Source organism: Bacillus rossius, chromosome 12 (assembly GCF_032445375.1).
Source record: "Bacillus rossius redtenbacheri isolate Brsri chromosome 12, Brsri_v3, whole genome shotgun sequence".
NCBI lineage: Eukaryota > Metazoa > Arthropoda > Insecta > Phasmatodea > Bacillidae > Bacillus > Bacillus rossius.
Genome location: NC_086339.1, coordinates 14,187,084 through 14,214,659, shown reverse-complemented (window position 1 = coordinate 14,214,659; position 27,576 = coordinate 14,187,084). Strand labels below are relative to the sequence as shown.

Genomic DNA, 27,576 nt, shown 5'->3' with positions numbered 1-27,576 from the left:
CTGTTTTCATGTAAATATGCAAATTCAAAAATATCTGTAATTTTACATGAATACTTCCATTCCATTTGCAATGTTTAGAAAAATAAGTTGACAGTGTAGTTTTTGTCGTGGCGTGTCGCTCACCCGTGGTGTTCACAGTTGTTTTCATCAGTGGCGTAGCCAGGATTTGTGTATGAGGGGGTGTTAAGAAGCATGGGCCCCCCCCCCCCCTCCGTATTAAAGCGGGGGGGTCCGGGGGTCCTCCCCCGGGAAAATTTGGATTTTAAGGTGTAAAATAGTGCTATTTTAGCAGTTTTCGGTACTTAAATTTAAATATTGTAATGGTAAAATTTTTATTAATTTTTATATGAAATTTGTTTGAGTGATGAATAAGAAATTAATTAAATATTCGGTGCTAAGGGGGGGGGGGTTGAACCCCTAACACCCCCCCCCCCCATGGCTACGCCCCTGGTTTTCATGTAAATATGCAAATTGACAATTATTTGTAATTTTACATGAATACTTATGTTCCGTTTACAATATTTATAAAAATAAGTAGACAGTGTAGTTGTGCGGCGGCGTTTCGCTGACCTGGTTGACCCCTGACCCCGCAGGCGGCCAGGGCGCGGGCGGCGCCCAGACGCGCGACCCCAGGCCGGAGGAACAGCGGGCGCTGCTGGGGGCGACGGTGGCGCCTCCCGCGGCGGCGCGCGAACTCACCTGACCGCCGGCGCCCTTCGTCCGGCGTCCACTCTCGACTGTGCGGCGGGTACTTCGACTCGTTGGAAACCGGCCAGAGCCTGCTGGAAACTATCCCCCTCAAAGGCCCCCCGGCCCACCCGGGAACACACGGTGCATAGAGCTCCAGGAAAAAAACAACGCGATTCCGAAACTACCCAAGATACACGAGTGGGGATCTGCTTACGAAAATCATATAAAGAGTTCGCTGATGGCCGAAAAAGTACTTTTGATTTCAGATTAAGTTTTTAAACTGTATTTCTAGAAGAGTTAAAAAAAAAAAAAAAAGGCTAATAAGCGTGTTTTCAGAGTAATATTTAGGCGTAAAACAACCAGTAGGTACATAAGGGACTTGCATTACACCTTTATCTTCATTTCTCGGCCATTTAATGTTACGGTTCACCGCTCAAAAATTCCACAGTTATCATGAGACTGCGCGTCAGTTCAAGAGCCTTGCGCATAGAGGCGATACCGCGGTAGAAGCACCAGCGAGCGTCGCGCTTATAAACTCGCCTCATTAACACACATACGCCCCTGACGAGGCAGACCCTCTTAAGAGGCTAGGTCTTCAGAATCCCATTTCCACGGCATCATCTTTTTTCTAGTTTGCAGGTGTCCTCGAAAGAATTTCCCAGTTTCAATTGTATATCACAACAGTTTAATCCAGACTATTTACAACAAATCATCAATGAAATTGAAGGTAAACTAACCTATTTTTTTCTTACAAATGTTCGATCCTTGCACCTTCAGTTATACGGCACACATCCTAACCTGAAGTCCAATTCTTCCCACACTTTGGCTAACACGGCCTCTTCAATTCTGTCTCTCAACTCTGGCAAAATCATTACGTAGACCCGATCTAATTATAACGCCCCCAAAAGGGAAAAAAAAAAATCGCATGGCGTTATGTCAGAAGAATGTGGTCTCGACCATTGCGACCAATCAAACGGCCAGGGACTTCGACGTTCAACCACTCTCGTACAAAGGGATTCCAATCGGGAGGGGCTCCAACCTGTTGCCAAATGAAGTTTACATGTTCGCCATCTACTAAAAGGGGGAAAGAGCCATTCTTTCGCACTACACGCGAGAAAACAACAAAACAGTACTCGCGCATGGGCTTATCTAAAACTGTTTGAGTTACTCTTTAATTGTGACCTTAGAACCAACACTCTACAACGCTTACAGTCTATATTATTACAATTTATAACTTGGACATTCTTTTATGGACATACTGTACATTGCTGTACCTTTTTAACACTATACCTCTTTTGCGTTTTTGTTCTGGCACTAATATTTTTTTGAACCCAGTGCAATATAACGTGTGTATAAAGACGCCGAATTTTTCTTAATGTTGTAAATATACGTTGTAAATATTTGTGAAAAAAAAAAACATCAAATGCAAGCTAGGTATCGTGTTGGAGTTTTATTTGTGTTGGTGATGCGGAATAAGTGCGACGCTTGCTGGTGCTTCTAGCGCGGTATCGCCTCTAAGGGCAAGGCTCTGAACTGGCGCGCAGTTATTCTCGTCGCGCACAGGACAACTAGGAAATTGAGTGGGTAACCATAACATTACATGGCGGAGAAATGAAGATAATGGTGTAGTGCAAGTCCGTTGAATGCTTTCAAGAATCTCAACCAAGTGTTTTATGTCTAAAAATCATTCTGATAACTCGTGTTTTACTGTTTTTCACTCTTTTAAAAAATACAGTTTAAAAAACGAAATACGGAAACGGAAATACCCAACTGCCCACAGATTTCGCGTGATTATTTTTTCTCTCTGAAACTTTGTTCTCGATATGTGTGTGTCCGGGTAGGTGGGGCCTTTAACTAATTGTAATGAAGAGAGGAAAAATAAAATACAGAAATCAAGATGGCGTTGTAAGACCGAGCCTTAAATCTCCGAAGAACGCTGCTTAAAATTTATCCTGTGATCTCCGTAATTACAAGTAAGTTACAAAGATCACTTAACTATGAAAATGACCCTTCGAAAACTGCTTTCACGTTTCTTCCTTCCTCGTACAAATTTTACCATGTGTCACAACAGGACACAGAAACTAGGAGATCAGAATCCGTCATACTATTTTTTTTTACGAAGAATCAGTTATATGGAACTACGAAGAAGATTTGGTTTATTCGGTGGTGCATTCTTCCTCGGAATATTCCGTGAACTGTCTGTAATTCTCGACAGTCGTAAAACGTCTTCGTCCCATCGCGATAAGTTAATTCAAAATGTTTTCACAATTTTCCTTGGTGTGAAGAAAATTGTGGTAGGTACGTTAGTAAATTCGACCGTTGTCGTATTCTTAAAATTCACTCTGTGTACGAATTTTCTTTTTAAGAACCTGGCATGTTGGATTCCTGGACAATGAGGAACAGACTGTCTCTTGTTGACTTGTCTCAGAATTCGATAGTTCTCAGAAGTATTACCAATAGTCTTCGTATTATTCCGCCTTTGTTGTTCTGTCAACAATTTTCTGTGTACAACAACATGTGGTTGTCAGTGTTTCTAGACAGAAATCACATTAAAATATACGTTTATTTTGTGATAGATAAATTTAAAATCCGTGCCTTATAGGGAGTGATATATACTTATCATCTCATTATTAAATACTACACGTGATAGTTTTTTTAAAACTTGTATGAAAAATAAAAATATATTCCGCTGGCTATTGTTTTACATAGTGAGCATCTGAAAGATATATAAAAAAATATTTGTTTGTAATTTGATAATATAGACAGTAAAATGTATCATTCAATGAATATTTTTAGATTGAGATTCAATGTTTTTGTCTATACTTCTCGCAGAGAAATTGTCATTTGATGTTATTCCGGTGTCAACATTATTAAAATATATTGTGTCGACCAATTGTTTGGCTGTAAGAAACATAACTCTTGTTTATAATAGGGTCAAATCTTGTTTGTACAATGAAAATAAACCAATTTCACTGAGTACCATATCCAAGTACATAAAATGAAATATATATTTTTTTTTAATTGTTTGGATTAAATGGTAGATGTTTTTTTTTCTCTCTGTCAACTTAAATTTTCCCAAGCGAGGCTACAGTTAAACTAAATAATCAGTGGCGCAGAAAAAAAATTCTGTAGGGGGCTGCCAGAAATAATATGCACAACATTTTAATATTTCACTCGTATAAGCGTTGACTCGTATGCGAAGGATTTGTAGTGGACTTTTCGTACTCATCTTTCGAGTAGCGGAAGACGTGATTGGACCATTACCGTGTGTGCAGTGGAAAAGTAGGCGAACAGTACTTTTGATTTTTGCCCCCACAGATAAATTTATGTTAACACAATTTCGGTAGCCAGTATATATGTTAGTAAAATAATAAAAGTACAGAAAATCATATTTGTGGTAATCGGGATATTACCTCCTCTTCTTTATAATCTGTGACCATTATCTTGACATTGTATAAAATATATTTACAATTTTTTTAATTCCCTTGAAAGCCTATATTTTTCCACGAAGAATTATATTTTACAACAGATATAATATCTGTACTTTTTTTTAACCCAATGTGAATTAAAACTAATTATTTTTCAACCCATATAACAAACAGTTCATTCCTTTTTGTGAGTAATTCCAAACACAACATATATTTGACACAGAGATGTATAAATTACATTGTATTCTTTGAATGATTAATGCAACGCGGAATTTTGATAATAATACAATTTTGTGAACATACGCCATTGCAGTTTTCCACTGTTTATAACGGAAAAAATTCAAAAATGTAAAATATGAAATAAAAAATAAAAATATGAATTCTCTGTAACGTTTCTCCATGACAAACAGTGAATAACTGTGATGGCGTATGTCAAAAAAATTGCATTAAATTAACATTTTTCTGTCGCAAAAAGTGAAGAATTTTAGTTGAATTCGAGAACAACTGAAAATGAAACTAAACTACTGTCAAGCTTTAAACAGGACTTTCAGTAAAAAAAAAAGTTAAATCTTGAATAATAAAATAATAGTCCTGACATTAATAATAAAGATATATATTCAATGTTAACTTTAACATGTCTCACTAGTTACAGCAGCATTATAGAGTATGCCAAATTATACATATATTTAAAATATGTGTATTTCTAAAATGAGGTTTATCTGTTCAAAAAATTATTTTTTTCGCAAATGAAGGCCAAATTGACAGGAACATATCAATTCTGTTCTAGGTTTATGTATTTACACCGAGAGGTTTATTATCGTACGAGTTCTTTGTTGTAGTTATGTCTTTTGTGATATGCAAGAGTCGTAAGTTGTTCATTGTGATTACTATCGTTACTGTCTCTATTTCTCCTGACATACTCTCAAATTCTCACGTTGATTAATACTAACTCTTGTGTTAAAAATGAAAGTGCTAACTGCCAAAAAGATGTTTGAATTTCTTTTGCGGAACATTTTCTTGTCTGTATTTTGACTGTTATTAAGGTTTGTTGTTTCGTTATGCAAGATGATGTATTTTTTACCGTCTTAAGAGTGGTGAAATATGTCACAAATTTCTTACCAACTAATTTGTATCTGTCAAACTACATATTTAGGTAAAAATTAAAAAAGAGTGAGAGAGTTAGATAATTAAAGCATTGCACAGTGCACTGTAGAAATATTGTTTGCAATTTTTTTTGTAAAAGTTTTTTGTGTGTAATGATGATATATATTAAAACGTTGTGAATGTGAAACCATCTCCTCTTCACTTCTCCTTAAGGTGGGATTCCTTTGACACGTCAGCGACTAGCGACTGTACCGTGACCGTGAGTATTGGTCACAAGAATTTTTTTCATGTTTAATTTTCTGCATTTAAAAAAAACACTTAACGACACGAGAAAAAACACTTAGCCTTACCTGATCGCATGCAGATGTTTTACATAATGTGACCATCACAAGTCATAGATAGGTTACTGCTGTGTGCGGTATGGAATTTTCCAAGCACAAAGTATGAGGCGGATTAGTGTGAAACACGGATTAGTGTGATTAGTGTGAGTCCAACTTTACACGGAGCCATGTCGACTTCATACATGAAAATATTAACTCTGTAATGAAGCTTTATATCATTGCATTATTTAATTTGTGCGCATGTTTAGACTACATAAATTTATTTTCTTTGTTTCATGCTTACAAATAATTTTATACTTTGTATAAATTTTTGATATAATTTTTGTGGGCATATGCGTAAAGTTAAATCATGTCTTTGCTTTTTAATTATTATCAAAAAAAAACACATTAAAAAAATAATAATTTGATTAATATTCGTTACTCTGCATTGAAAGTAGCTAATTTAATTATAAATATGTAAACAATTACATTTTTACAATTAAGGACCAGAAAAATTCGTGGTAGTACCTATTTGGAGACTACTTATAATGTATGCTACTATGCATTTGAAATACCTTTATCATTGGATCTTGGATATTTTGACATACTGTAGAGGACAAGCGACCAATATGTAAAAAAAAATCACAATTGGTACGAACCAAGGTGAAATGTGGAGACAAGAGAATGAACAATATTACAGCTCTGTAAATTCTAGCGTGCTAACCCAAAATTACGCGAATTTCTAAAAACTCTGATTGTAATTTATTTGGTTGAAATCACTTTGTAAGTCGGTGGCGACCGACAAAATTCGTCTCGTTAATTGGCAGAGAACGAACACCAAGTATATTTTGATGGGCTGTATAGTTTGTCTCGCGCTTAGAAGCAAATTGCACACACCTTTGCCAAATTACGACCCGGATTACTAACATTAAAGTTCTTAATTTGTACACTATCGATAATTTCAATGAGTTGTATAATTTTTTATTATACTTTTTGATGATTTTTCTAAGACCATAAAATAGTGTCTGTCATTACAGTTGTATATATTTTGAAAAAAATATGATTCTAAACGCCTATTATTATTTCACAAGGAGACACTGTTATTTGTAGCAATCGGAAAGAGAAAGTAAACGCCCATTATAATGCACATTGCAATCTACTAGGGACGCGCTATAGCACTACCATCGGCCAATCTATTTCCTTTTTTTTTGTTCTGCTTTTCCTGAAAGCTTTTTACGCCAGTGACACGTAAGATTTTTTACGCCGAACAGATCAATTTCACGTGACGCCACCTTTAAATTACGTTAGGGTGTTCCAGAAAAGGAAAAAAAAAAACACTTAATTTGTTAGTATCTCTATTAGTATTTTAACGTGTGCATTATTACTACTTCTCTTGATTACAGATTTGTTTTTTTAAAAAAAGTATTCAATTAATTGGTTGTTGCGCACTCCCGTCTAGTCTCTGAAGAGGAGATACCGCCGCGTCAGGAAGACAGCAGCGGACGTGATGAGAATGTTGTGGTTCGCGTACACCAGGCTCGACTGTGCTTCGCTCTTGCCCGCCGCTGGAACACAAAATTGCAACCCGCCGATGTTACGGCAACTTTTCGAGTGCAACTATGCATTTAGTTGAATCTTAAATAAAAATTTAAAAATAAAGTTTGATCTGCCATTCGGGAACGTACATGAAATTTTTCTGTAACTGTATATATTTGGTGATAAAATACTTGTTTTTGTGTGTTTTGACCCGTTTTTTCGACTCGAGTGCGGAGATTCTTGAAACGTTTTCCGGAGAGGTTTACTGAGCGCCTGTGCTTTAGGCCACACGCAATGCGTATCGAAGTCCGTGATGCTTATGGCCAAGGCGGTCTCACGAGTCGGCAGCCAATGAGCTGGTTACACCGGCCCGAGAAGCATGAAGAGATGTTGTGGAGTCACTGAACCCGTTGAATTTTTTCCCCCAGTCCCTACCAATTTTAATCTCTCAATTTATCCCCTGCCATATATTGTACTAGCGTTAAAACAACTGACGCAAAAAAAAAAACACGAGGTTATCCATTTCACTTTTTTTTTTTGGTAACTAGAGCGTAGGATTTCAGGGCAAGGGTAATTACAAAATTTCGTACCGAACAGACAGACAACTGCGCCCTTTAGGGTAGATTGGGGGTCGGCTTACATAACAGTTAAAAAAAACTTCCACGGCAAGTAAATTGAGACAAAGCTGTCAAAGGGATTACTCCTTCCCTTTTTGATCGGGAAGGTGTTAGAGCTACAGCTACGACCAGAGGCTGGCATAGTCACCGCCTCAGCCCTGTACCTCGCTCAGCTGACCAGACAGTCGGTTGTGTCCTTAGCCCTTAGACCTTATCACTTGGCCCCCACAAGGGTGGGGCTGGGTGGACCCCTGGGTCCAGGGCCCAGCCCTTTTATTTTTAAATGTCTAACTATTATGCTCCCGCGTCAAGAATTATCGCAAGAATATTATTCTTGCGATAATTCTTGACGCGGGAGCCAGTGCGCCGCGCGATTAGTCCACCCGCCTCACAGTGGTGTCGTGAGGGAGCGGGAGATCAAGGCACTTGTCCTGTTATCTCTATTCACTGGCGGCTAAATTCTTCGAAACATGCATAGATAAGCTTGTGTTACGATATGACAAATGCCTCGATAGTTTTGGCATTTTTATGTATTAAAATAAGTAAGACCCTACTGTACTTTTGGTGGTAGAATTACTATGTTACGTAAATTTCCTTTTTTTATATAGCCTTTCGGAGGTTGAAAAAAAAAAAAAACCCTCGTATATTTATATTTCTCTGTTCATTTTAATGTAGCTATACTAACCTAACTCACCGTGCATTGTGTTTTAAAGTGTTTTAATGTAGCTAACGTAACCGACACACTTTTAATATTTGAATTTCATTTTTCCTGCGCAAAAAAAAAAACAAAAAAAAAAACAAATCCCCGAGGTTGGCCGAAGGTGAATATTCGGGGCGTTTTCGGTCAGGGACAGAACTTGATGTACATCTTAGGCTTCTCTCGTCGTCGCTCGCCACGTCGACTCCGCGCAGGGGCAGACGGACGAGTACCCGGGTCGACGCGGCGACTCACCGTCCGTGACGGCGCTGACGGTGCGGGCCTCCGACTCCTCGCCCGCCGAGCCCAGGGCGACCACGGTCACGTTGTATCGCGTGCTCGGCCGCAGCCCGGCCACCCGGTGTCCCGTCAGCGCGGCGGGGACCTCCTCGCAGGTGGCGTTGTCTCCGCCGGAGCCCTGCTCGCGGCACACCCAATAGCCCACCAGGCAGCTGGCGGTACCCGGCGGCGGCCCCCAGCGCAGCTCCAGAGAGTCGGCAGCGCGCCCCTCCACCGTCAGGTTGACGACCGGTCCGGGAGCTGCTCGACACGGACAGCAACGGGACACGTTCCGTCCAGGGTGTCAGGGGCGTAGCCAGGGTTTCTTTTCAGGGAGGGGGGGGGGGGTCCGGGGGCCCTCCCCCTTGAAAAATTTTGATTTTAATGTGCAAATTGGTGCTATTTAAGCACTTTCGTGATTAAAATATTGGACTTAAATAACTTTATGATATTTTTTAACGAGACACCGTTGAAAACTAATTTCTGAATATTAAGGGTTATCGGCTCAAGGGTTCCTTCTTATAGTTTCATCTAAGTGCATTTGCAACAGCTAGACAAGTGTAAATTTTGTCATAAGTACATTTTTTTTTTAAATATTTCGGGGGGGGGGGTGTTTGGACACCCAAAACACCCCCCCCCCCTTGGCTACGCCCCTGAGGGTGTCCACAGTTAGTACTTCCGTACTAGATATAGTACTTTTATAAGTTATTTTAGTCGTCAAGTACAGATCTAGTACTTTTTTTCTTTAATATAATATCATTACAGTAACTCCAATATGTTTTATTATCAAGCGTAATTATTTTTAAAAAAATATGGAATGTATGTGTGTGTGTTTGGTGTGATATACGAGTATTTAAGTTAGAGCATTGCAATGTCATAATAACTTGATGTAAGTTTTTGGACATACGCCATTGCTAAGAACTTTTTCTGTTAGAGAAATATGCATACCGGGTCCATACCGGGCATTGATGTTATCTTTAAAAGATTTGTGCAATGGGAGTGCATGACTTGATGTAAGTTTTTGGACATACGCCATTGCTAAGAACTTTTTCTGTTAGAGAAATATGCATACCGGGTCCATACCGGGTCCATACCGGGCATTGATGTTATCTTTAAAAGATTTGTGCAATGGGAGTGCATGACTTGATGTAAGTTTTTGGACATACGCCATTGCTAAGAACTTTTTCTGTTAGAGAAATATGCATACCGGGTCCATACCGGGCATTGATGTTATCTTTAAAAGATTTGTGCAATGGGAGTGCATGACTTGATGTAAGTTTTTGGACATACGCCATTGCTAAGAACTTTTTCTGTTAGAGAAATATGCATACCGGGTCCATACCGGGCATTGATGTTATCTTTAAAAGATTTGTGCAATGGGAGTGCATGACTTGATGTAAGTTTTTGGACATACGCCATTGCTAAGAACTTTTTCTGTTAGAGAAATATGCATACCGGGTCCATACCGGGCATTGATGTTATCTTTAAAAGATTTGTGCAATGGGAGTGCATGACTTGATGTAAGTTTTTGGACATACGCCATTGCTAAGAACTTTTTCTGTTAGAGAAATATGCATACCGGGTCCATACCGGGCATTGATGTTATCTTTGGTATGGACCCGGTATGCATATTTCTCTAACAGAAAAAGTTCTTAGCAATGGCGTATGTCCAAAAACTTACATCAAGTCATGCACTCCCATTGCACAAATCTTTTAAAGATAACAATGTCATAATAACTTCCTAAATATTGTTAAAACCGTAACAAATTATAATTTAGTATTTTTTTTTTTCAAATCTAGTATATTTTTTCTCGCCTAAGTTGGTACGTAATATATATATATTTTTTTACTTTGTGGACACCCTGGTTCCGTCATCATCAACGGTCTGCTTCATGAAGATCTCGGGCTTTCCGCTGCTTGGCTCCCGGGTCCGACATTCGCAGTCGCCGTCATCAGGGGTCAACTACTGGTGGGGGGTAACTCTACCCTGATGACGGCGACTCCGAAGTCTGCGGTGCATTTCGCCTTGGACGCGGCTGCAAACCCAGAACCCGAGCTGCTTTCCAGGTCTATTTCGTTTCTGAAATCGCAATTCTGCTTGTTTGAAATGTTAAGTTGTCTCTGAATTCGGTAAAAGAAACTGTGAATACCGTCCCCCCTTTTTTTATGTGTGTGTAACGTGTAATTTCGTGAATGTAACGGAAATGTGTGACCACGGTGCTGCCATCTGCGGTTGATGCAAGGGAATCTTTAAAGAATTATTTGAAATCGTATAACTAACAATTAAAAATAAATAAAAAAATTATAACAATTTTAAATTAAATTCTTTGTTGAAAATCAGGTCCAGAGCAGGATTTCGTATTTTTCAAGTCTTTTTCGCTTTTATCGCTCTGCAACTGGAATTATTCGATAGTCGACGTAGCTGCGACTAAAGTAATTATACCTTTTGAAAACGGGAAACGATAACAGCAAATATCACGAGTGTTCATCTTATATGCTACCAAAGCAAACGTATTGGGGGAAAAAAAAAGTTATAATTTGGACCAGGAAGATTCGAACCATCGTCCACGCCACCCATGACGTCAGAGGGTCACGTGAGCCAATCAGCGATCAGTGATTCGCGGCCAGGAATTTAGTTGAAAGAACATATTGCGTATATTTAATGCGCTCGGCCTTATTTTAAAGAATTCTACGTTAAATCCCGTGTCCGAGATTCGTGTAAAGTGTATTCGAAACATGAGAATGCTTAAAGAGGTTAGAAGTTACACATAACTGGTGAGTACTAAAACACTCGCTCACGTGTTTTTTTTTTATGATTGCTTCCCAAAACTACTTCTAGATGTAAGCACGTGGTGGTTTCGACCCTCTGACGTCATGGGTAGCGTGGGCGCTGGTCAGAATTTGAACCTTCTCGTCACGTGGGCCAGTGTGGTTTCGACCCTCTGATGTCATGGGTAGCGTGGGCGCTGGTCAGAATCTGAACCTTCTCGTCACGTGGGCCAGTGTGGTTTCGACCCTCTGATGTCATGCATGGGTAGCGTGGGCGCTGGTCAGAATCTGAACCTTCTCGTCACGTGGGCCAGTGTGGTTTCGACCCTCTGATGTCATGGGTAGCGTGGGCGCTGGTCAGAATTTGAACCTTCTCGTCATGTGGGCCAGTGTGGTTTCGACCCTCTGATGTCATGGGTAGCGTGGGCGCTGGTCAGAATTTGAACCTTCTCGTCACGTGGGCCAGTGTGGTTTCGACCCTCTGATGTCATGGGTAGCGTGGGCGCTGGTCAGAATTTGAACCTTCTCGTCACGTGGGCCAGTGTGGTTTCGACCCTCTGATGTCATGCATGGGTAGCGTGGGCGCTGGTCAGAATCTGAACCTTCTCGTCACGTGGGCCAGTGTGGTTTCGACCCTCTGATGTCATGGGTAGCGTGGGCGCTGGTCAGAATTTGAACCTTCTCGTCACGTGGGCCAGTGTGGTTTCGACCCTCTGACGTCATGGGTAGCGTGGGTGCTGGTCAGAATCTGAACCTTGTCACGTGGGCCGGTCAACAATCAGTGTCTGTCGGGACACAACTTAAGACGGTCGGCGTCTGCGACGAGCAGCAGAACCCCCGCGATGAGCAGTGTTACAGGGAGAAGGGGCGGCACTCACTGGCCAGGTCGACGGTGGCGCTGCTGGCGCGCGACAGCTCCCCGCCGACGGCAACTGCGCGCACGGACGCCCGGTACACCCGGCACGCGGGCAGGAAGTCGCCGAGCGGGAAGAGCTCGGAGGAGGCGCGCGCGCACGCAGGTAACTGGTCGCCCTCCCCGGCGAGCCGCCAGCACACCTGGTACCCGGCGGCGCAGCTAGCGGCCAGCGCAGGGGGGCTGTTCCACGTCAGCGTCAGCCGAGAGCCGTTCCTCAGCTGCCGCAGCTCGCGCACGGCCGCCGGACCTGCCAGTGTCGCGTTCCAGCTGTTCTATACTTACACTCCACACGCTTCGACTTCAACTTTGTTTGAACGAACACACACATATATTATTATATATTAATGTATATAATATAGTATATTATATTAATTATAATGTATATTATATAATATTTTATAGTATACAGGGGCGCAACAACAGGGGGGAAAGGCCATTTCCCCCCCCCCCCCCCTCTGAAACCTTGAAGTGGGGGCAAACGGGGGCAAACGGGGGCAAAGAAACTGCTGTGTAATCAATTTTTAGATAATAAAACTGCTTAAATAGCACCATTTTACACCTTGAAATACAAATTTTCCCGGGGGAGGACCCCCGGACCCCCCACTTCAATAGGGGGGATCAATGATTTTTTTATAAAAAGGTATATTGCCCCCCCCCCTTTTGGAAATTTAGTTGTTGCGCCCCTGTAGTATATTATATATAGTATATATTAATTTATATAATGTTGTGTATATTGTAATTTATATAATATAATATATTATAATATATTCTTAAATCAAATAGTGTGGTCGTTCTCATCTTGACTTTGAATTTTTAACATAGCAAAGATTGCCGACACCCAATCCTATTCAATAGGGTAGTTACATACTAAAAAAAAAAAAAAAAAAAAAAAAAAATGCGAGTCAGGGAAATGGGAGATGGATGTGCCGTGACCATGCCAGAATTTGTGTTTTGTGATTGTGGGAAGCCTTGAATTGAAAAAAAATTGATAAATAAAATACTAAAAACCTATTCAACTATCAAACACTAACTGCAATTAAACCATGACATACTAAGAGTTTTTTTTTTTTTTTAAGTTTTACAAGTTTTCATAATGCGCGGCTTGCAAACACGGAATTAAAATATTCTGCACCATGGGCGTAGATCCCCGGGGGGGGGGGAGGATGCAAAGGGTGCCCGGACCCCTCCCCTGGAATTAAGAAATCCCTCACTGAGGGGGGCCTGCCTGCAGTTGCAAAAGCATGACTGTGAAACAGATTTGAAGTCAAACCTAGTCTTATGGAACACTTTCTGTATATATTAAAGTTTTCTGCTTATTGCATGCTTATAGGCCAAATTATGGGCAGTATACAACAGACAAGCACCGTATCCAGAGATGATGACGTGTCGGTTAACCCCACGTGCAAAACTATCGACTGCCCTTGCGATCCTACATATTTGCGCCCCTGGTCAGAACTTTCATTTGACATACATCCATTTATCACACTTTCAACCGTCAGCACCATGTGCAGCTTGCCGAGCGATTTTCAACATGGCTCCATCCGTCTGTCAAAACATTTCCCCAATATCAGTGCAGCCAACAACCCATGTTTTCTCTCTTAGAGATTTTTCTCGACGTAGTTCGTCATTTATGTCGTTTTCCCGTACATAATTTCTTAGCAAATCCTCGGAGCCATACTTTAACAATATTTTTAACAACAGCAATAATGCCATCATGAAAAATTTCAACACCGGATTGTATTCTGATTGCAATCGACTGACGCAGCCAATCGTAGATATCAACACGTCCATCGGTCAAAACATGTGACAGGTGAGCGAATGGACATTTTTCGGGTCACCTGATTGGCTGCAGGTGTCGTGATTGACGAATGGACAGAGGTTCGGTCTCCAGCACACGGCGACAAGGTACTCACTTTGGTCCAAGGTGCGCATCCCGACGGTGGTGTTGGGGGTCTCTGCCCCCCATGCATCGGCGACGCCGACCGACACGACGTAGTCGGTGCAGGGCAGTAGACCGGTGATGTTGAGCCGAGTCTGGTTGGCAGAGACGCGCGTGGACCCGCCTCCTTCCCGGGAGCTGTTGTCTCCCATCGGGTGCCAGGACACCACCGTCTCCTCAGCGCACTCTGCGTCCTCCTCCGAGAACTCCCAGGACAGCAGTGCCGATGTCTCCGTCCTCGCGGCGACAGCGAGACCCCGCAGAGGCGTCGCAGCTGCCGTGAGCATGGTGTCAGGAGACGTAGCTGAAGTTACTTCTGTACCACCCTTTCCATGTTGGAACCACCCAAAAGTATACTGGTTGTGGTTAATACCCCCGAATTTGGATTACCAACATTAGACATGGTCTTTGCCATAAAATACAGTCCTTTAAAACTGCTTCCATAAACACTACTTCTAGGTATAAGTAATTTTGCTATTCACTGTCCACGTTGAAACACGTGTAACCCTTCTTCCTCCTCAATTGGAAGAGGGGTTGCGTCCCCGACTCACTCTGGGCGCGAAGGGAAAAAAATAAATATTAAAACCAGGCATAAAAAGCTAAACAATATAAATTCCCCACACCACTGCCCAGGGGTCAGGCCAAAAAATTCAAAGGATATAATAGTAGAGTAACCATTAAACAAACAAGAGGCAAGACTTTGGACGTATGTTATTAAAAAATAGAAATTTGCAAAAATAATTTTTACTATACATAACCATACAAGCTTAGTTACAAAAGCTGACGTTAATAATGGCAGCATCTTATCCCCATTTGCGATACTAACAATAACCTTTAAAAAATCGTAAAAATATAAATACTGATAACAACAAGTATAAAAATATATAAGGGCGTGAGGCGTGGCCACTATAAAATATCAAAATTTACTGACTGCCCTAATACCAAAAATCAAACAAGACAATCAATACAAATATATAAAAAATCTACAAAAATAATACTGAAGTACAAACAAATTATTTAAATAAAGTTCTTAAACTCTCAATCAACGGTTTAGTCTTTCTTCAGATGTTCGTTGCTAAAGACTTGCCAAAAAAACAAAGTTAATATCCTAGGCGTGCGCTGGCTTCCTGACCTTCCTCACCAACTCCAGAGTCTAATGCCACGCCGGGCCATAGGTACGAATTCACAAAGGCGTGAACGATGATCAAAAAAAAAATTATCTTATTTTTTTTAGGGAAATGTAGCAAAAACTCTTCACGTAACATAACTATGTTACCACAAAAGTATTTATCATATACTTCAAACAAAGTCTTACTTCTTTATTAACTTGCCAATGATTTTATAAAAACGTAGAATGGCCGCACCAACCAACATCAGGCTGCGCATGTAGTCCAATACCGATCGCATACATTTAATAATACTGCACAAGCTGATATATTAGCTAAATGCAACTTTAAGTATGCAAATTCCGAAGAGAAAGTCTCAAAAACAAATTGCAAAATGTTCGTTTCTTCCAAACTTATACATTTATTACAACTACAGGCAAACGGGCGACCATTTTAAAAAATCCCACACTGGAACAACGTGTGAAACAAATGGGTCTCTTCACCAAACTGGCTAATAAAAGTTCCGTCCAAATAAAATTTAGTATGGGAAAATACACAGTTCACTAGGTTTGCCAAAAACCAGTGCAGCACCACGAGGGTAAAAATCAAAATCGCGGCCTCTCTTTACCTTGATTTCTTCTGTATCACAGGGCAATCCATTTGCCCTGTCACCCAGCGTGGAGCCTCCATCCCAATACTCTTCGTCGCCCGTTGCCGTCCGGCACACCAGTCCGCACCGTCACATAGCTCTGTCCTCAACGGTCGCTGGGCACACACTCCCGCCGGCCCAGCTGATTTTTTCTTCCCGGCAAGCCGAATGTCTGACGTCATCAGCCAACCGCCGGGCGCTCGCCAAGTGGTAATTACGTGAAACACAATCGATGTTCTTAAACTCATAATCGATAGCTACCAAACGGCGTATAACTAATTAACAGAAACAAATATAATTAAAAAAATTTACAGATAAATTAACATTAATTAAAAAAGGCGTAAAAATACGTGAAATAAAAAACCATATAAAACTAGAGACCAGCAACAAAAATAAATTACAAGTAAAAATGTGGCCCTGCCGGCCACACACGCACTTACCACGGGTGATGACCCGCATGCCTATAGCTTCGGACTTCTCACTGCCAGCGCCGACGACGGCCACGGAGATGTTGTACGGGGTGGCCGGCTGGAGACCGCCGACGTGGAGCTGCGTCAGCGGAGCCTGGATGGTCTCGCAAGTGCTGCCGTCGGCGCCAGATGCCGCCCGCCAGCACACCTCGTAGCCGGCTGCGCACTCGGCGGCGATCGTCGGGGCGTCCCAGTCGGCGAACACCGAGCCGCAGGTGACGCGCGGCGCGCTCAAGCGCTCCACCACGCCCGGGACTGCCGACAACATCGGCGCACTTGTAGGGGCTCACAGCTGACCATCTGGGACTGTGAGGCTCCAGATCATTGACACATTTCAGGTGTCGATGGAAGTTATAGAATTCTGGCTCAGTACCACCTCTTGGCATTCATTGTCACTAGTAGACTTGGAGAGGATATTTAAGTTAGGTTACATCTGTGTATCGAATGTGCTACTATTTGTATATTTTCCTGTCATGTTTACTGTTCTATGGATCTGGATCATAATTAATATTCTATGGATCATAATTAATACCATATTGTACAATAATAATAAATAATTGTTAAATTTATATTATAAACTATCTATATGCTACAAGATTTTAATAGACATTCTAAGTTTTAGTTTGATGTGTACTGTTGTTAATGTCAGCGTAGTTAAAGTTATAATTAGAATTATATTCTTAAAAAAAGATTATATAAGACCAATAATTTTAACTGTTGATGTAACTGTGACAGCGGCTGGTAATTAATATAATATCAGCCGCTGCCACATTGAGGGGCTGGTCACCAGGCGGTAGCCTCCCAGTGGTTCCCCGTGGAAACCGAACATCTAGTTTCCAGATGATCGGGCCAAATACCGCCTTCCCATCTGGATGAACTGTCCTTCAGACACCCACCCAGATGGGACCTCAGGGGATTTCCAAGCCAACACCATAAATATGACATCAATAAACCTATAAATACTATAATTATTTTTATGGCAGTTAGCATGGTTTCGATAAGTAAATTAATAATAGAAATATTAAACGTAATACACTTAACACCCCGGTAGGGCCATTAGGCTAAGAGGGGTTCCGCGCAATTTTTTCATGTATGTATGTCATGTTTAAGGGATACTGTACTTTTTTCCCTAATATTGCCGAGACTAGGGAAATTTTGCCTTTAGGGAATGTGATGAGCTTACATCGCACGAAAGCTCCTTTAAAACTACAGTGGATTTCGAACCACTTGGGTACCAACTCGGTGTTCATAAATTGAGTAATCCCCAGTTTTGGGATCAAAACATGACTGTTTTTACATGGGTGTGACTACTCAGTAATTACGGCCACAGATGACAAATTATGTGTTCGACTGGTTGCGCACTGAGAAAAGTGTGCAGGGTGTACTAAAATCTTCATTGTCTCTATCCCAAATGATACGTAACTTGTGGTGTGGGAGCCTTGCAGAGATCCTGTGTCATGGGAATGCACATAGTCCCAGACAGGTGCTTCTCAAATCCAGCTAGTATTAAAAGTGGAAATTAAATTTCAATTATGTGGTACCAACATTTTACCAACGAGTTGGTGGAAGTTCACACCCAAAATCTCGCTAAACCTAGGCAATCACACACAAGACACCAAACATGTCCCCGTGGAGAACCAATTAGGGCAGATGGTGTACACCCTTTGTCAGCAATGCCCAAGAATACTGTGCCTGCATCAGACCACAGTGGAGAAGCCTTACTGGGTTTTCTGGTTTGAACGAGCAGCTCGAAACAAGGGAACCATCACCTCAGCATGTCGGCTCACCCATGCCGCCAGACTTGGCCCACATGAAGCTGGCCTCGGAGGCGGCGCCACTGGTCGCGACTCCCCGCACCCACACCAGGTACGTGGTGCAGTTGCTCAGGCTGCGGATGGTGTGGCCAGTGGCGCCAGCACGCACCATGGCGCCCGGCGTGGTATCATTGTCCGAGTTGCAGCCCACCGCCCCCGAAGGACACCAGTGGATGTCATACTCCTGTGTGCAGCTGGAGCTGTCAGTGGGCGGCAGATCCCACGTAACGTGTATCGTGGTGCCCGTCACCTTCTTGGCTGTCACGTTGGTCACTGCATGTGGGGCTGGAAAACATCAGGGTCAGTATTCTGATCTTAACACTGCAAACAACATAAGAAGATTATCACTGAACATTTTTTTCTCACTTCGACAAACTAACTGGATATACTTTTAACATTTAGGAGCGGCGAATGGCAGCTGAAGTGAGTTAGTTTAAAATGGCGAAAAGCATAACAATAAAACTGCCAGGGAAAGAAAAGTTCTTAATGAACCCAAACATAATTGCATAAACATTTGAGCTGATATCTGTATTCAGAGCAGACATAAAAACAAAACAGCTCTATGGTAGATTTTTGGGGTATCTTAAACCAAACTTCGAACCGAGCAACAGTATAAACTGTTATATATCACAAGACTAGTTTATTGCAGAAATAATACAACTCTTACATAAATAGTTAGTTTATGTGCCTGTGAAAAACAGGGAGGATGTAATGATTATATGTGGAACTCCACATTATGCAATAACTAACACTGGGGCAAGAATGTGGACTTAAGAATCATACAATTGAAATAACAAATCTTTGCTACAAGCTAGCTAATAAATTAATAATACAATATGGCAATGATAGATCCTCTTAAGGCTTACGGGTGACAACATTGGCGGAGACTTCGGGATATGCCTGCCCATCGATCGTGAGGGGCGACACCCTGATCGAGTAGCTGGAGCAGTAGTCCACGTTGGTGCTGCTCCAGTCCACGGTGGAGACCCCCAGTTTGTCGCAGGTCTCCCCGCTCTTCCCGCTGTCTTCCTGGTAGCAAACCTGGTAGCCAGCCAGACAGTCGGTTTGGTCGGGCATGTCCCAGCTCGCCTCCAACTTCAGCACGTCGACGCTAGCCAGATCGAAGTCCGTGTCGGCGCCGAAGTTCGCGAGCACGCTGCTCTTGTCTTGGACAAAATGCAGGAATGTGAGCGAGACGTGAGGCATAAGTAAAGTGTATAATGGTCTAAGTCTGCAACCAGCATGCAAAATATGGATTTTAAAAACATATGGTGATTCAAAAATCAACACATTTATTTACCCATGGTGCCTATTTTTTCTCCACTTGAACTACCTGTTGAATTCATAGCATATTTAATTTTCCAGGAACTCTCAGCAAAGTGTAGATACTGGAAATATATTTTTAAAAATATGGAATTTTTTACAGATCATCATTATTGAGGTCATTATAAACATAAACACACCCACATCGCATGCATATGTAAAATTAAATAAAACAATTGGCCATTACTTGTAGCGAGAAACCAACTCAAAATTTGTCTTCAGGAAACTAAAACCAGGTATATCAGGCCAGGATGGCTACCAGGGTCCTCCTGTATGAAAGTATGGTGTTTTATCACTGTACTAACTTGCTTATCGATGTAGGAATGTGCCCTCACCTGTAACATCTGTGTAGGTAGTTATGCTGTAGCCATAGGAGCGCTGACCTCCAGCACCTGTGGACCTCACCACTACATTGTAGTCCTCGCAGGCAGTTAGGTCCGCGGCAGTGTAGCTGGTTTTTTCCGACCCCAAGGCAGCTAGTGGTTTGCTACATGTGGTGGGTTTGTCCTTCGCACAGAGGTACACCTCATAGCCATTCAGGCAGCTCGAACTGCTGTCTGGATCAGCCCACGTGATGGTCATGGATTCTTCAGTGCGGCTGGCCACAGTCAGGTTCTTCACCTCTCCTGGAGCTGGACAGAAAAATTATTTCATGAACTGCATGTTAGATGTAATTTGGTTTTAAATGGACTCGAGTAAAAATTTCAAAAGGCAGTCCAAGTATTAAAAAAAACACTGACAAAGCCTACCAATCGTAGATCACCAGAAGAAATGTTGAACCAAAATAAAAGGTATTGGTTTTGTTCATAAGTTTTAATTTATTATAAAGCTAAGGCTTGTTCTGCACCTGTGTTGTTGAAATTTGTATGTGGTGCCCCATTTCTGAGAAATACAGCTATTAATGGAACAAAAATGGTATTGATGCTCAGTTAGCTGAGAACCTTGGTAAAGTAATATTACTTTAAAGTAACAGAAAGTGGACATTCAGTATCAATGTATGTGTATGAAATGAAGCTTAAATGTTGTTGGTTTACACTATAGAAAATATAGTTAGAAAATTGCTATCAATCTTTTCAGTTATGGCTAATGAAATATGTGAACAATGCTCTCTAAGCATATAATAAAGTTATGTCATTATTATTGGGCATATTTTTTAATTTAAATCTTCTTTTCGTATGTCTAATGTCTGGGAAAAAATTAATTTTTTTTATTGGAATGCAAAGTAGCAACCATGAAATAGTTTGATATGGTCCTGTTTCACATTTTTGTGTTCCATCCCCAATATTCACATCAGTTCTGTGGGCACAACCTTCAGAATTGTCACCATAAGGTAAGTGTATATACTGTAAATGTATTTTTAAAAATATATAATTTTTTTACAAATAATCATTATTGAGGTAAACATAAACACACCCACATCGCATATCCATGTAATATTAAAGAAAACAACTGGTCATTACTTGTAGTGAGAAACAAACTCAAAATTTGTCTTTAAGTAACCAAAACCAGGGATATCAGGCCAGGATGGGATTAAGGGTCCTCCTTTTCGAAATGTACCCTCACCCGTAACATCCGTATAGGTAGTTATGCTGGAGCCATAGGAGTGCTGACCTCCAGCACCCGTGAACCTCACACTACTATGGTGTAGCTGGTTTTGTCATTTACCTCCCGCAAACACGATGACTACATCTTCCGAATACTGCCCCGTGTAGTCCATGGCTGCGACCGCGATGTTGTAGTCGGTGCAGGGCTGGATGTGGGTGCCACTCGTCCACTGCAGGTCCTCGCCGGACGTGTGTGTGCAGTTTCTCGAGCCGCCGACGGGCTCCACGCACACTCTGTACGACTGCACGCAGGGGGATGTCTCTTGCCACTGGACGGTGATGGAGTCGGGGCTGGCGAGCTTCGCACTCACGCCAGACACCGCCAGAGGAGCACCTGGAGGTATGCCCAAGGTATGCTGATGTTATTGATTTTAATGAGGGATTGGCCAGACCAATTATGTACTCAAATTTTATTTTTAATCAAATATTCGAATTCTAGGAAATAATATTTAAAGAATAACATTTTAGGGGGTGAAATTAAGACATTCAAACACTGGTGCCTGTGTAGTTGACAAGGACAGTAATATTTATTTCTCCAAAAGTAAGAAAAAGTGTATCTGCTACATGCTAAAATGCTCTGGTAATGTTTGTATAGTATTTAAGAAGATCATTTTGACGTAAAAATTAGTATTTTATGTTATTATTTATGTCCTATATATTTATATAATATTTATTTAAAAAAAATAATAGATCTTTCAAAAATTAATTTTGCATGTTTATTTCTGACTCTTGAGATATATTTGGACCCAAGACATAATTTTAATATTCCGATTCGAGATTCGGATCTGAAAGAATATGGTTTGACACCTCACTAATTTAAATAATTGCATCAGATGTGGCAGGGGGGAGGTAACTCTGGGAGTAATTTTGGACATTAACAGTTCCAGAGTGTATATACAGCAGAGAAAACCAATATTAATAAATAAATATGTCATTTGAAACAGAAAAAAGCTAATGTAAAAAATTAATGAACACAAAAAAAATACTTCCGAAGGAATCCAATCATAGCTTAAAACAAGACAGAACAAGTTCTGGGTGAATCATAGTTATGATATGGGTTGTCTTTTCTGTAGCACCAAAATTTGTATCATTGACTAGATCCACCTGCATTCCTTAAAACTTTATGGTTAAAACACACAAAATTATAAAATTAACAGGATGGTAATTATAGCTGTATATTTATCTCAAATATATAGAAAAGTGTGAAGTATAACCTGCAGCCTCAATATAATGTGGAATGGTAGTGACCAATATATTCTAGACAATTTTGCTAAAACTCTAGGGCCAAGAAAATAATTTGGTTCTTCAGAATAGAAAAGGGCAGCATCGAGCACTGATCTCTTGGTAAGTCCGTGCAGTATTTACTCACCCTGTACTGCCGTGTAGACATATATAACATTTGACGACGCCACGTTGTTCGCTGTTACCGCTGCTACAGACATCCCGTACATGGTGCAAGGTCGCAGCCCCGTGACCTCGTAACTAGTTTCTGTCGTCAGGTTAAGGGAAGCTTCGTCCTGCTGTTCCGTCCAGTTCCGCCACGACAAAACGTAGCGCTGGATGCAGGTGTTGTTTGGCGGAGCGACCCAACTCATGAGCAGCGACGTGGAAGTCCTGTTCACGACTGTGTAGTTGGTCACTACAGCAGGAGCTGCAGGCAATGAAAAAGTAAACAAATATCCACATTAAACACTGTGTTGGCTTACCATTATTCTATCAGCTAACTTCAGCCTTGATAATAAACCTCCGCAGTTAAAGACATATTTTGGAACGACAATTTTTTGGTGGCTATTTCACGAGACTCATATACAGCATTAATGGAATAAACTCTATTTGTTTTCTCATTTTCTGCAGTAATATTTATCATAGTTAGTATCCACTTGTTTAACAGTAGGATAGATTCTAATTGCAACTCTGTCAGCAAACTCTCCTGTTAAAGATATTCTGTAATGTTCACATATAAATTGCATCTGTTTGGTAGTTAATTCACCAACTCGCAAATTATTTAACAGATCGATGAATTCACTATCGTGTTGTTGGCGCTCACAGAATAAAACTGATAACACAAATAAATTTCTGCTGCAAAATCATAATGGTTGCAAAAAACAGCAGTGACCTTTGACAGGAGGCAGTTGCATAATGTCACCAAGGAGTAAGATGTTAACTCTGCCAAATAATTTCTCATTGTTTATAGATTCCTGTAGACATAAGTGGATAATTCTCAAATTCTCATAGGAGATCATTGAAATTTCTTCAATGACTGGCCAATTTATATGGCGGCACTTGCATCCCTCTTGTTGAAGCTTCTGTACAGTCAAACATTGATATGTCATGGTGTTTCCCCTTTCGATAGGAAGTTAAAATGCAGAATGCAGTGTCTTGCCAAATATATGTCGGCCAGCGACTCCAGTTAAGGATGTACTTCCACAAATTTTGGTTTGATTTATATGTCGATAGTCGGAGCATAACGTTTGATGTGTTCCACTAGTAATTTTAATAAGTATGACTTGCCAATTCCTGCACCTCCCATGGTGAAAAGTAACACCTTCTCTTCAATGCCATTTAAATATTTTATAGCTTTAGAAACCATGTAAAACATTTGAACAATGAGCATGTTCTTCCTCTGACACATTAGACAATCGCTCAAGAATTTGACTAAGATGACGAACACAATTATTATTTTAAAATTAGTTGTAGTAACAGCAACTTCAATATCCTAAAGGCAATGCATATTATTTAAAAAAAATGACTTTTTTTTTTAATTCCTACAGGATTCTGAATTATTCTAATATTGCTGACCTTATCCAGCCAAACTCATATTATTGAAACGTTCATGTTTATTTGCAGGAAAAAAAATTAAGAGATAGATGGTTGCCCAAATTAACGAATGTTCAAAGAACCTCTAAAATAATTGTAACATAAAAATAAATCCTGAATTATTAATTCTAGAAAACGTTGCTACCGTAGAATAGTGCCCGGTAAGTTCGCACGGTAATGAATGGTTGGTGACGATGTAGGCACGTGAAGCGGCGATTGTGTTCCAGAACCGCCTCGCTCCCCCTACTCACCCGAGGAAAGCGCCACGGAGCCGCGCGCGAGCTGCTCCTCCCCCTCCCCCACGGCCTCCACGGCCACCGAGTAGTTGGAGCAGGCCGCCGCGTCGCCGCGCGCCGTCCTCCACCAGGTGGAGGAGGTGTTGCGGCAGTCGGGGGCTCCCCCGTCCAAGGTCACGCACACGGAGTACCGCCGCACGCACCCCTCGAGGTTAGAGGGCGCGCGCCACTCCACGCCGAAACCGTACGACTCGTCGTACTCCACGCCCACGTCCAGTGCTTCGCCGCTGGCTGGCGAACATTAACATTGCGATGTCAACACTTTTATTCATTGCCTCATTTCAAGCGGCCAAGTTAAGGCGTACCGCCTCGTCTTACAATTAACCACATACATCTTCACCAACTAGGTACGTGCAAAATAAACCTGGTAAATAGTATAGCCTAGACATACCAAATTTTTTTTACAAAACCTGGCTGTACTCACCTGTACAGTTTTTATTGGAAGTTGAATCTCCTCTGACAAGAATGACTAATGAAAGGAGCAGTAACAGAGACCTGGAAAAAAAATATAATATTTTTTTTTTTTTTAGAATTAATTCATGTGGTAAGTGTTAAATTATGTGCCCCATAGCTAGATGAGGTTAATTCAAATATTGGCAATTTTTGTTCTGTTTCAGAGTATATATCTTTTAAAAGCTCGTTTACTACAAACTCATAACACCGTAAATTACTAAAAAAAAAATAATAATAATTCTAAAGCATTTAGCGAGCGTTATAACAGCTAAGCTCAAAGCTTTTATTGAGCCAGATAAACATAAGACCAGGTACAATTTTATGTACCCATGGATTTTGGGAAAAGTCTACCATTTGGAAGAAATTAATCATAGGCTTCTTCTTGCCATAGCTATACACATATGGCGGTTGATCCGCGCGGGGAAGGGGGGGGGGGGAGAAAGTATAATTCTTTACTCTCCTGTGAAGTTGCCGAGTTGACTTACGCTGGGTTTATAAACTAAACAAGAAACACAAGACAAAAAAATTAAAACAAATACGTTTTTAAATGCCCATTTGTAAATAAAGCAAGACGCAAAGAAGCAAGTATCGGCCAAATTTCAACCTATGGTGTTCCAGCTTTCGTTTCCGCTTTCTACATTCGTAGTGAAGTGTTAAAAACCTTTAAAATATGCAGATGTAATATGTTTAGACTAGTGTGTGTGTCCGTGCGAATAATCGAACTATAATATTTTTCTTCGATAATTACATCATATAATGAAAAACTTTTCATCAATCGTAAAATGTTTATTGATTGTGATAGACTAAATAAATTATACTAGCGACCCTAAAAAGGGCTTTTAATTGTGAATGTTCAAAAAAAAAAAGAGAAAATCTAATTTTGTATTAATTTGTATTGAAAATATGATAAAATTGCCAACAAAAAAAAAAAAAGCAAAAAAATATATCTGTTGATCAGATCGCTACCAAACTTTACAGATTGACCCGCTGAAAGTCGCAAAAACGTTTCCGAGATATCATAACTACGTTCCCAATTTAACCTTGACGTATGTCCCAAAAGCTTAATACCAAACACTAGACGTATTTAAAACCAATAGGCTACTCATAATTTTGAACAATTTTTTTTTAATAAAATTATTTACCTCATGTTGATTTTTTTTATCGTCCGTTGCTTCCGTTGCTGAGTGCTAAGCTAAAGGCAAGAACTTATTTTTGACTGTTAACGCAGAATACAGTTCGCTTGCAGAATAACTTGATTTTATCGCAAAGAAGATTGCTGATATGTTTATTGCTGTGGGCTATTCAGGCGGCACTTTGCAGATAACTAATCGTTTACCTACTACTTGAGTATGTTTTGATGTTCCGCACAAGTGAGGTAAAGGTATTAAATAATGCTGACAACTCGACAGTTTGAAACAAGCATGCATCAATACACTAATGTAATAATATCCCTAAAAATCTCCATATTAAATCCAGTGTATTACTTTGTAACAGATATCACTGGTAAAATATGTATAATGAAATCAAAAACCATTCTATAAAGTTACTTTTTCTGTGTAATTTTTTTTTAAATTAAATAAAATCTAAATAAACAATCACTCTGATTATAAATGTAATTATTTCTGATACTATTTTAATTGAATTCGTGTGATTTATTTAGACATGTTTTTTTTATTTTGTGGTAATAATATTTAGCTTGTAACATAAATTATAACTTGCAAAATTAGCAACTAAATTCATCATAAAAATATTTTGCACAATTTAATGACTATGTAATATTGATTATTCTTACAATATGTTATTTAAAGCAAAAAAATTGGTTTTCAGCAACATAACTTTGCAATTGTTCATGTTTAAAACCAATTATTTATCTGAGTTAATATAGATACTAATTGCTATAGTAAAATGAGTTTTGTAACGATTTCTAATCGTTACATTAAATGTTGGTATATCATATTTATTATGTCCGCCGTTCGATGCCTTGAACTGAGAGTTTGCCAGTCATTATCGGGCTTCATTAAGTCATTCATTAGTCATCTCAGGTATCGTGAACTACTCCAGTCACAACAATCCTCTAGTCTACTTAACTGGTTGTGTACTAGAGTATGCCAAAGGTACCTGCCGGGCGCGCTTATGTCATCTGTAAACATATTTAATACATAATACATACTTCTCCTTGCTATAGATCTTCCTTTTCTCGATTGAAAGTCATCCATGCTAACCACACGGCCACGAGACCATATTCCTTTGCTCGATTTTAAGTATCGAGCGGCGGACACGCCCGAACACACCCGAAGGTGCGCGATAGGCAAGCCACAAACTACCAAGCCACATAATAGTAGCCCCATAGTAAATGAATTAGGCCAGAACATACTAACTTACACTACTAGTTTTTGTTTTATTTGTCTTTCAATATAAAGTTAACAAACCGATTTATTTTTCTTTATCAAAATTACTGATTCTTTTTTTTTTTTTTTTAAAAGAGACCACACCCTGGATTTATTTAAGATTGGAAACTCAAGATAAGACATGCGGTGTTCATTCCACGATAATATTTCCTTTCGGCTCGTATCAGAAGAGAAACATTTGCGCCATTGCGTAAAAATAAAGCCTGTAAAAGTTTTTTTAATTAATATCTAATCGAGTCTGTAAAATTGATAAAATTTCAGGTACTCTGAATGTTGCATGATTCATGTATGGGTAGGCTACATATGCTCCCACTAATAATCTGAGAAAACGTTGTGGAACC

At 40.3% G+C, this 27,576-nt stretch overlaps 2 protein-coding genes across 2 annotated transcripts in view; one reads left to right on the top strand and one right to left on the bottom strand.

Annotated features, from left to right (window-relative positions):
- LOC134537578 (monocarboxylate transporter 10) overlaps positions 1-6,925 on the top strand; it is a 73,710-nt gene extending 66,785 nt beyond the window's left edge. The window contains exon 8 of the mRNA XM_063378164.1: positions 594-6,925. Coding sequence (XP_063234234.1) covers positions 594-703 — 110 coding nt within the window. The 3' untranslated portion in view covers positions 704-6,925. The remainder of the gene's footprint in view (positions 1-593) is intronic.
- On the bottom strand, positions 6,885-26,056 carry LOC134537577 (collagen alpha-1(VII) chain-like). The gene is made up of 13 exons (XM_063378162.1): positions 25,970-26,056; positions 24,799-24,869; positions 24,330-24,605; positions 22,631-22,912; positions 21,323-21,595; positions 19,993-20,289; positions 19,201-19,500; positions 18,308-18,619; positions 16,491-16,775; positions 14,270-14,569; positions 12,319-12,603; positions 8,648-8,932; positions 6,885-7,107 (listed from the first exon to the last, which is right to left on the bottom strand). Exons 1-13 carry the CDS (start codon positions 25,972-25,974, stop codon positions 6,998-7,000), a joined length of 3,081 nt encoding a protein of 1,026 aa, XP_063234232.1. The 5' UTR covers positions 25,975-26,056; the 3' UTR covers positions 6,885-6,997.
- Positions 26,057-27,576: the final 1,520 nt, after the last annotated feature.